The 10,975-nt window shown below is 37.5% G+C and overlaps 1 protein-coding gene across 2 annotated transcripts in view; it reads left to right on the top strand.

Annotated features, from left to right (window-relative positions):
• Positions 1 to 10,975, top strand: part of DROSHA (drosha, ribonuclease type III) — a 71,003-nt gene that overhangs the window by 3,786 nt on the left and 56,242 nt on the right. For both annotated transcript variants that reach the window (XM_009326683.1, XM_009326682.1), the window contains 7 exons: positions 316 to 408; positions 1,394 to 1,625; positions 2,538 to 2,679; positions 5,755 to 5,909; positions 8,965 to 9,045; positions 10,686 to 10,772; positions 10,880 to 10,966. In XM_009326683.1, the coding sequence (XP_009324958.1) occupies positions 316 to 408; positions 1,394 to 1,625; positions 2,538 to 2,679; positions 5,755 to 5,909; positions 8,965 to 9,045; positions 10,686 to 10,772; positions 10,880 to 10,966 (877 nt within the window). The remainder of the gene's footprint in view (positions 1 to 315; positions 409 to 1,393; positions 1,626 to 2,537; positions 2,680 to 5,754; positions 5,910 to 8,964; positions 9,046 to 10,685; positions 10,773 to 10,879; positions 10,967 to 10,975) is intronic.

Genomic DNA, 10,975 nt, shown 5'->3' with positions numbered 1-10,975 from the left:
TCTTACCCTTTGCCATTTGTAACAGAAGAGGAAGAATGGCAACAAGACCTGTGGTGAATTTATAGAAGTTGCCTCTGTATGGTATGAATTAACCGTCGTATTGAGATAGATGGCTTTATGATAAAGGCGGAGGAGATGGGTGACTGTCTTTTACAAATTTCTTGAAGGTCAGCATTAAGAATGTCTGGGGTTTTAGCAGTCAGCACGTGTGTCATTTTGCATAACATGGACTCAGCCTGCTTCTGTGCTCCTTTCAGGTGTGGGATGTATGAAATGCCAGATTTCTCATTTAACTTATGTTTTGAACTCTCCAAGGGAGCGGGAGAGGGAGAGGCATAGGCACCGTGACAGCAGAAGATCACCATCACCAGACAGATCCTACAAAAAAGATTACAAGAGAACGGGAAGGTAAGGAAGGTTACGTATGGTCTCTTGTGTATTTGGGGCTCTGTGTATCTATGCATGTAAGTTTTTGTGTATGTGCATACGTGCCTGTTTTGAAACTCAGAAAAGATGAGTGCCTTAAATTTATAACCATCTGCATATACATGTGAATGTCAGCTATCTCAAGACCTTGTGAAGTTAGAAACAGGATTAATCTCTGGAGAGAGGGCTTCGCTGCTGTGTCCTGAAGACTTCCTCCTACATCTGCTTCTAGTCTGTAAAGTACCAAGATTATTTAAAGTCATTCCATGTTTAGATCACCTTTTAGGAGCTTTTTTTTATATTGATATAAAAAAGAAATTCCTTCTGAATCCTGGATAGTTGAAATCAGTGCAACATTATTGGCTTTGTAGGCAGAGGAGATTAAAATAAAGAAGTAGTTTTCATACATTTAGCTTCTGAAAGCATAACTCTTGCAATACATAAGAAATATCACAGGTTGTGTTGTTCAAAGAAGTGCCAGAGTTAGAGTAACACAAGCAGCATGGCTTCTGTATAATCCTTCTAATAAAATCCTAATTCTTTTCTCATGCAAATAGTTTGTGGGCTATGTATTAAAACTTCTTTATATTGTAACTTTTAGTTGTGAGTGATGTGACTGTTAGTTTTTAGTGATGAGTTTCTAACTTTGGAACAAAATTAAAAGAAAGTAATCTAGAAAGGAAGTAGGATTTTTAATCTGAAATAGCATATATTTTTTCATTCTAATTCTTGAATAAGGTTTAAAATACAAAAGCACTTCCAATTTTAAGTCATTTTTTATAGTAGGTCAGAACTACAAAGTACTCTTTATGTTGCAAGTTAAAAGCAGGAAGAGGCAATTGGATTTTCTGTAGTTTATATGATAGAATGATGTACTGATCTGCAGCAAACTATTTGTTTTTCATTATAAAACTGTCACGGTTAAAATAATAAAGAGAATTGCTTTTGTTTGCTTTCTCCCACTAAGTCGGTCTCCAAGCAGAGAGAGAAAGAGACCCCGATGGGAGGAGGACAGGGAAAGGTGGTCTGAGAACCAGAGCTCCAACAAAGAGAAAAATTATACTGCTATCAAAGACAAAGAATCAGAGGAGAATGCATCTGAAAAAAACGAAGAGGAAGATGAGGAATTACTTAAGCCAGTCTGGGTTCGCTGTACCCATTCTGAAAGCTATTATTCCAATGATCCTATGGATCAAGTGGTATGTTTGTGAGAGAACTCTAACATTACTCTACACAGTCTTTTACTGATTATTTGGTACTTGATTAATATGAACTTTTCAGCAAGATCATGTTTTATGTCACTTAATCTTTCTATCCTCCCAACCACCTCAGTCTTTTAACCCTGTTAAGGACTTTTTTTGTTGGTATTCTCTATTTTCATCAGTTTCTTATGTTTTCATTCAGATTAGTGGTATATGGAAGAGGGGTACTTTTTTGTCTTCAGGAGGGGAAGGGTGGGTTTCTCCATTATACCTGTATTTGAGCAAAGATGCTTCAATCACCATGTATTCCCACAACCTTGGAGTTTTGTACAGAAGCAGGAAGTCAGGATTCTTTGTACTTGATAATAACACTTGCTGGTGGAGTAGTGATAGAGGAGGAGAGGTTTCTGGTTTTTTGAGGTTTTTTTTTGTTTGTTTGTGGCTGGTAGGTTGTGGGGTGTTTGTTTTTTTGTTTTTTTTTTTAGAATAACATGGAGAGTGAATTCATAGTGACTCAAAGCATGCACCAAAATGAGCTGAGCTTTGTGTTTATTGTGTGTGATAAAATTCTTTTTAATTGCAAAATACTTCCACAGGTCTCCTGTTTCTTCTAAACCTGTTAAAAATCAATGCTGAGCTGTACTAAATACGCTTAGCCATAGTTCTGCTTTGTTAGGCCAAGGGTTTGATGATAATGCACCAGCAAATGAAGTAATTTCTCTGCTAATTCATCTGACAGAACAATGTAATGGCTAAAGCCTTAACAAGTATATCCATGTTTCATTGAACTACACTGAGATCCATCTTTCCCCCCCCTTGCTTTTCACTGTGAAATGCTGGTGCATGTTGTGTTCATGTGCTTTTTCCACACTGTCGGTTTTTGTTGTTGTTCTGTTTTTTAATTAACAGGGGGACTCTACTGTGGTAGGAACAAGCAAGCTCCGAGATCTGTATGAAAAGTTTGATGAGGAGTTAGGAAAGCGACAGGCAAAGGCCAAAGCAGCCAGGCCGCCATGGGAACCACCAAAGACCAAGCTGGATGAAGATTTAGGTAGGCAGAAATGATGACAAAGCTCTGAAATGGAATAATCTATAGTTAAGCTGGTTTTGGCAGTTGTTTGTATTTAATAATGTTGGTAGGCTAATACATGTTTTTTAAGTCCTTCCTTTCTATTGCATATCCATGGGAGTTTTATTGTTGCTTTTGACTGAAGTAGAGCTAGACTTTTTTACCCAGAAAGCCTAAGGGAAAATGGAGGGTTTCCAGCACTGCCTTATGCTAAAGTTTCTTCCATGGCATGAAAACACCCTAAGCATGATCAGATAGGCCAAAGCATGGCTCGCGAGAGGCTTTGAGGAGCTCCTAGTCTTATATTTCTAAAAAAGAAGCAAGAGTAGTGGTGGTAAACTCATATGGCTGCTTGTTATGGCACTGAGTTCATCTTTCTTCTGGATTGTATTTTGGTTGTGCAGCTCTGCTTACTATAATCTTATGCAGAAGTATCAGTTTTCAAAACATAGTTTGTCTGCGTTGTCATGCACCACCCATATAGACCTTCTTGCAGTGAAGTAAGTCTGCTAGCTCTATCAGTTGCTGGGAAGATACTGGTTGAATTAGCAGGACATACTTTTTGATAGCAATTTGTCTACTCAGAAGTCAGTGAAAACTGTTTTTCTTTGTTTTGTGAGCACTGTCAACTGTTCTTGTTATACTTCCAGCATTTCAGTGTTTCATAGTGTGTTTTTCAGTCAGTTGCATCAGTTCAAGAAATTCTTAGGCATATCACATTAATTTAGATACTCCGCTGGGCTTGCTTTTTAACTGATGCTTCATGTCTGCCTGTTGAGCTGCTTCAGACTCTCATAGCTGAGCCTAGTAAGTCTTTAAAAATCACATATCAAAAATTCTGAAGTTGAAATACAGGTATATAATGACATGGTCAGTTACATGCAGGCAGTTTAAAAAGATACAATACTGGTGAAAGAAAAATAATAAACAGATTAAATAAGATGTGAATTCACTTTTGTAAAGGAAACACCTTTTTACCTTTTTTTGAATAGTGGATTTGCACATATTTAAATTCACTCAAGAATCATTATCAAAGTTAACTGCATGGTGTTTCAGGAGGTATATTTTCATGTGGATGAAGCGAGGACAAAACTACTGCATTCAGCATACCTCTGTGCTTTACTTTCACATACCTTCACTTTCTCAGGTCTCTGCAGTAAGAGTTCCTTTGCTGCTCCAGGCTAAAATATAGGGCCAAGAGCAACTTCTCTGTGTTTATTTTTCCACTCTTTCTGGAGGACCTGAAGGCTCTGCGTTTGCACTGGTCCCCTGGGCTGACTTGGTGTCTGTGCCAGCTTCTCCTACAGCCATGCTTCTGCAGTGTCTAATAGTTTGTCTTATTTTGTACTTAAGTAGATGCTGTCTCTCTTCTGCCTTGTGTTATCAGTAATTGTGTACTGTAGTGAGATAGCGATGTGCTCGAAGAGCACTTTTAGATCATGAAAGGCTGGTTTCAGTACATGAAATCCAAAAGTTCTTTGTTGGTCTTTCAGAATTTCAGCTTACTGTCACAGGTCCCACGCTCATTTTGCACCTAAAATTAGACTTATACAACTAAGTAATGTTTATCAGAGAACTTTTAAAACTCAAGTGTTTGTGAATATTTGTAGGAAAATATGTGTATGCACATTCAGGCAAAACTTGATTGCAACTGAGCATATATGACCTATGTAAACCATATGTCCCAAGGACATATTTTAATAACACCTTATGCTGAATTACGGACTGTATAAAAATACATCTTGATTTAAAGAAAAAAGGGAAGCATATTTTGCTAGTAATATTCTCTCATTTTCTCTCTCTCTCTCTTTTTCTTTTAACTAAGGAGAGTCTTGTATTCAGTAAATACACATATTTTAAACCATAGTTTCACAGTATTTCAAAGCACTGGCAGGGTAGTTAATATGTTTTCTTTTAAGTCGAAACTTAGAAATGGAAGAAATGTTGCATCCCTCCTTCCAAGAATAATAAACCTTACTTGCTTTGTGCTATATGTCTTGGCTATGAAGGCGTTTATTTGGAGCTGAGATCATCTGTGGAAATGAGTGACATTAGAAAGGGAGTCACTTGTAAGTACCACAGGAGGTTAGAGATATGCGAGATCGGGCAATGGGAGTTTTTTTGTGTGTTTGTTTTTGGATTTTTTTGTGGTGTTTTTAAGTCCAGACACTTATTAACATTACTCTGACAAGACCACAAAGGAGACATTTTAACAAGTCTAAGACAATCTTCTGTTCTTTTTTTTTTCCTTAGCATTGTTCTCCCCTCTGATAGAAAAATTGTTTCAGTTAATACAAAGAAAAATGTCTTTAGGAAAAAAAAAGTAAGGAGGAAAACTCACAGAACAGGGCTTCCAAAAAACTTGCAGCTGCATTCACTCAGCTAGTAGTTCCAGGTTTTCCTCTTGTCTGTGGTTTCTAATATGTGATAATGAATTTATTAGAAATAATTGATTTTGAAAAATGAGTCTAACAGTACATATTCTATAATAATTCTATCCATATGTGCTGTTTGGTAACTCTTAAATAGGCAATATCCTGCTACAGACAGGAGCATTTTTAGGTAAAATGAAACTAGACGTAAGCACTTTGCTCATAGCAAGCAGAATTAACTTTTAAACAAAAGGTTCTGTTTAGCTCATTCTAATGACCTTAAGTGTATTCTTTCTCTTTTCTCTCTTTTTTCTTTTTCTTTTTTTTTTTTTTTTAACTTTACGGTCATACTTGTGTTGGTTATAGCTCTGTAATCTTTAATGTCAAGTAACTGAAATTGTTCTTCTACAACTGATCAGTGGTGCTCCTGGACAGCCAAACAGCAATCTGACGCATGCAAACAGATGCAGTTGTTGTAGGCATTTAATATCCATAGCATTTCCTGTCATTTTTAATTAAAAATGTAGTTGCTGTCCCTCTTTTCATTAGTGTGAATGTCATGCACAACTTAACTAACTGTGGCATACTGAAAGTTATTAATGTCATGTTAGAGAATGCATTGCTACTGGGGAAGAGAGTGTGTGGAAGTGTTTTTCACCGACTTTATTTTCCCTGTGTGAATCAGAGAGCTCCAGTGACTCAGACTGTGACTCTGAAGATGACAGCAGCTGCTCTAGCAGTTCAGATTCTGAAGTTTTTGACGTCATTGCAGAAATTAAGCGTAAAAAAGCACACCCTGATCGTCTCCATGAAGAACTGTGGTACAATGATCCAGGACAGGTAGGGTGAGAGGAAAAAGTACCGTGTGTCTGAAAGTCATTCTCCCCTGTAGACCTAAAATTCTGCATTGTTGTCAAACATGCTGAGTGACATTTATTTCAATACGCATTTTTTTTAACCCCCTTTTCTCTCTCATCTTCTTCAAAGCACTTCACTTTTGATTTCAAGAGTGTGGTTTCAGCTCATGAATCCTGGGGATTATTCAGCTGCAATCACATCTGACACTGTTAATAAAACCTGAATTGCTAACAGTGTACTAATGCTGTCCTCTTAACCCTGAGATAAAAGTACACAGATGAATTCTGGGGTGGAGAAAAAGCAGCATGTTTACCTCCTTTACAAATTTTTCACCTAAAAGCTCTCAGCTCATAATGATAAATAATGTTTTAAATATGTGGTTAATGCTCCTAATTTCTTGTCTAATGGTTCTTTTGTAATTGCATGGAGATTATAGTTCTCATTAAACGTAATTGCTGAGCTCATGAACTGTTGTTTTGAATGTATACATTGCACAGAAGACTAGTTTTTGTTTGCAAATTTGCCATCTTCATCTTTCTTACTTAAATATTTTACAGTCTATTCTAACTATTGTCAAATGGCATCTCAGTAAATTTCTTTTTCTGGCACTTTGTGTGATGCATGAGTTTAGCATGCAACAAATCATAATGCCAAGAGATACTGCAATGCTTATTGCCACTGTGGTAATTCAAAGGTCTGTTGAATATTCTATTACAGACTCACTTTTATGCTTCTAGTTAAAAAAAAAAAATAATAATTTGACCGAGCATAGCTAGCTGTTTTTATTTGTATGGAAAACAAAATCAGCGAACTGTTTAGATACTTAACTGAAAAAATTGTGTAGCTCTTGGGCACACTTCAAAGTAATGTTCTAGGCCAGAATATTAGCTGAATAAAAAGAAGTGGAATAACTGTAGGATGAATAGATTCAGAAATGTGTGGTTTATGAGTTCTGAAAAACTTTCTTTCCCAAAAACTTGCTTGAGACACTGACTCTTCGTCTGTCTTGAAGGGGCTGAAATCAGATCATGGTGAGCTTGTCGGTGCTCTACTACTTTTGAGTAGATTTTATTTGAAAACATTTGAAGTTTTCCTAGGTATTTATCTGGTATGCCAGAATGCTTTCTAACTATCACTACATAAGACAGGAATGATTGCCGTGCATATTGGCACGTACAAGTGCACAGTCTGACACAGAACTAGATTTTTAGGATGGATCTTCCCAACCCTTCAGTCTGAGCAGTGTGTTTGTTACTTCGGATAGTCTCCAGCAGTGCTGGCAGTTGCCAGAAAATAAATTGTTAAAGCAGATGCCACCACAGTGGCCTTTTGCTTACAAGTGTTATCTGCTTGTTTGTTGCCCTGTTGGCCAGAGAAAGTTAGAAGCCATTACTTTGATTTATGTAAAGTTGTGACCTTTCAACATCATTTTATTGTCACTTCAGGATTGCTCTTCTGCCTTTTTCTTTTTTCCATGAGCTGTGTCATTAGGGACAAGATAGATATGTATCTGACTTGCTTCTCAAGTCCTGGGCTTTACGGGTGCTTCACATGTCCCTCAGTTTTGGTCTGTGCATTTAATGTAAAAGAGGCAGTGTTAGTGCTGAACAGTTCTAAGAATTAAGGATGAGACTTTAAAAAATAAGTGATGATTATTCTAATAGCCTCAGTAGGCCCTTATTTTTTGGGGAGTGATGAGCAATTTGCATTTTTCAACTCTTCTGTTTTGTGGCTATATAAGCCAGTGAGGAAGTATGCTTTTACTTATAAGCATGATTCAATTTCATTGAGCTTGTACTTCCCTCAAGGGTCTCGGAGCGTGGAAAAAAATGTGTGAACAAAAAGCAGTCATGTCACTCTGTTAAGATTGCATGACTAAGTTCTCAAAGGAGTAGAGAAGTGCCCTACTTCTTACATTCCTTTGCATGTATGCGCTGTGCCAGTCTGAAGAAATTAAACTGAGATTAACATTCGGAGAATTAACATCAGAACTAGAAAGTTGGATCCCTCTCCCAACTGTCTGAAGACTGCGTTAACAGCAGTTGGGTGGTTCTTGCTTCCTGAGGTATCTTCACATTGTATCTATTTGATGATACTATTGAGCCCCACCATGGACGCTGTTTCCATTTTCAGGCTGCTTATAATGGTATGGAAAGTTCTGCTGGTTTTTGTATTGTATTGAAAGGTGGTGGTGTTTTTTCTAAGTCTGAAAAGAATGTTTCAGTTCTTGGATTCAAACTTTGAAAAACTTCATTAAAGCCTGGGGGCTGGGAACTTAATTTGTTTCTCTGGTTTGGTTCTGGGGCTTTTTGTTGGATTTCTGCAATGGGCGTGATGTTAAGAGCAGAAAGCTTTAGGGTGTTGCAGTAATTAATAGTCTGCATTGAACTTGATCATAAAAGCGAAAAAAAAAGACATGAGCTTTATAGTGTGTGCCATGGCCCTTTTTGATATAGCTACTTGTTGCACCCATACAGGATACTGAAGTGGATATTTTTTTCCCCCCTTCCTCTTTTTTTACTGATCTGTTCGCAGGATGCATTTGAAGTGTTCCCATTGCTTCTTTAAAGTAACAAGTAAAATCTTCAAATGGTCTGCTTTGCATACTTTTGGTGATAGCCTTGCCACATTGCAGAGGGGTTAATCAGGGACAGGATTTCAGTCAGGGAACTGAGTGGAACTGTTTGAACGTGGAGATTTCAGCACGTGAATATTTGCATGTGCATGTTTAGGACCTGAATCTCATTTTAGGCAGACAGTGTGCTGTTTGTATATATAAGAAATAGAAAAGATGTGGTACAATTCTGCTGAGAGCATTTTTCCATCTTGTGCTTCTGAAACGGTGATAAAGTTCTAATGCTATTGTGCAGTTTTCTTACATTAGTCTATACTGTTTTCAGTTTTATTGGCTTAAGAACATCCACTTAATCTAAGCATGACAGGCTTTTAGAAGCATCAGCACCCCGGGCATTAAAACCAACATGCTTTTCCAAAACCGTTTTTCAATAAAAACAGAATCCTATTTTGTTTTTGACAGATGAATGATGGACCTTTGTGCAAGTGCAGTGCTAAAGCCCGACGAACAGGAATAAGACATGGCATTTATCCTGGTGAAGAGGTAAGTAATTCTAAGAATTGCAATTATGAATACAAACTCGCTGCTGTAAACTCATACTTGGGTTGATTTGAGGGTTTTTTTACTATGATTTGCAGGCTTAGTAAAAACTCCTGTGCAACTTTAAATCACTTAGATGTGTAACCTCATATTTAAAATGCAATACCGGTAATGAAATCCACCTGAAAACTATGGAGAACTTTTGCTTGTATTTGTTAAGTTCTAGGGTGTGTTTTTTTAAGTTGCTGAAACACAATTACATTAATAAAAAAGAACTTGTAGTCAAAGATCTAATATGTTCAAGTGGATGAGTATGTTATGAGGGCCCTCTTTGTGAAGGGATTGCTTTAAAGGTAAAACGAAAAGTAAATAAAATAGTAATTCTGCTGCTGACAGGAGCAGGAAGCTTGTCAGGAGGTGTTCTTGCCTTAGCACCAGAGCATGTCTGCACTGTAAACATTCCTCCCTGCATTCTGTGCAAGAAAAACACTAGAGACAAGGGGGGAGAAAATTTTAGCCGGAGAAAACTGATACATAAAACTTGCTGCATGAAGGCAGCTGCTCCCTGGATCAAGGCCAGCTGGGAATTTGAGGTTTCAGAAAATCTCCTAGGATGTACTAGTTTTTAATGTCCTGTAGATAAAACTGCCTAGCTTTAAACTGGCTGGTTTGTAACTGTCGTGTCGCAGCAGTGAGAAGCTTAATTTGGGGCTGAACAGTCAGAGTAATTACCCTACTTATTGGATGGATTTTGCAAAGTGTACAGAGCTGTGTAGTGGTGTAGCTATCTTGCTATCGCCATCAGGCCAACTTTTGTAATGCTGTTTAGAGTAGTACCCTGTTCACTACAGTGATTTTGTGTTTTTTTTTTGCTGTGCGGACAGATGTATTCTGAGCAGGCTGGGGGCAGCCTCTGAACTGCAGCAAATTGGATGTAGGGCGTACGAGAAACTGTTTTTTTCTGACTGCTGAGGATTTTTAGGTCTTTAAACTGGACTGCTTTAGAACAAGCTGGAAGAAAACATGAATCCCAGGCATTTGGTGTCGCATTAGAGTGCACAGAGGGCTGGCTGCCTTTGGACCTTACAGGCAGGCGTTACAACCTGGCAGACAGAGCAGGGTTACCAGATCTGCCTCTTGGTAATCGACTAATCCCTTCTCTTCAGGCCCCAGATTTGCCCCAAGCAGATGAGCTGATACCTGTCTATCTTGATAGCATACTTTGAGATCTTTTCATGTGAGGTCCAGGTTCCTTTTCGTAAGCTTTTAAAATCAGTTTCCTGAAACAAATTTATATAAAGAGGAAATTAGTCTGGTACAGTAATTTAAACTGGTAAGTTTAAATTAGCAGTTAAACAACTTAACTGCTGTGTGTAAGAAAGAGGGAGAGTCAAATGGAAAATAAAAAATTACAGCAATGTTTTTTCACTTTTTTCCTTTTGATAGCTTTAAAAATATTTCTGAAAGTGAAAATGTAGATAAGGCCCCACTTTCCCTCTTCCCAGAATGCTTAATTATGACTACCTGCTTTTATTTAATTTTTCCTAGTACATATTTCATGGCTATTAGAAATGCTTTATTCTCTCTTTTAATCTAAATTTGCCTTGACTCTACACATAATTCTACTTATCTCTTTCTTTAAGCCCATTAAACCATGTCGCCCCATGACCAACAATGCTGGAAGACTATACCACTATCGAATTACTGTGTCGCCTCCCACAAACTTCTTAGTAAGTACTTTATAAATAATTCTAACTAGAACTCTAATTTTGTTTTCAATGACGGAAGTAGTACTACTTCTTGCTTACTCTGTGGTGGTTTTGTTTGCTTTTTTTAGACAGACAGACCTACTGTTATTGAGTATGATGACCATGAATATATCTTTGAAGGGTTCTCAATGTTTGCACACGCCCCACTAACAAACGTAAGTGTG

The sequence above is a fragment of the Pygoscelis adeliae genome, unplaced genomic scaffold (genome assembly GCF_000699105.1).
Source record: "Pygoscelis adeliae isolate BGI_AS28 unplaced genomic scaffold, ASM69910v1 Scaffold6, whole genome shotgun sequence".
Classification (NCBI taxonomy): domain Eukaryota; kingdom Metazoa; phylum Chordata; class Aves; order Sphenisciformes; family Spheniscidae; genus Pygoscelis; species Pygoscelis adeliae.
Note: the sequence above shows the minus strand (reverse complement) of the source record. Positions and strands in the feature narration are given on the sequence as shown.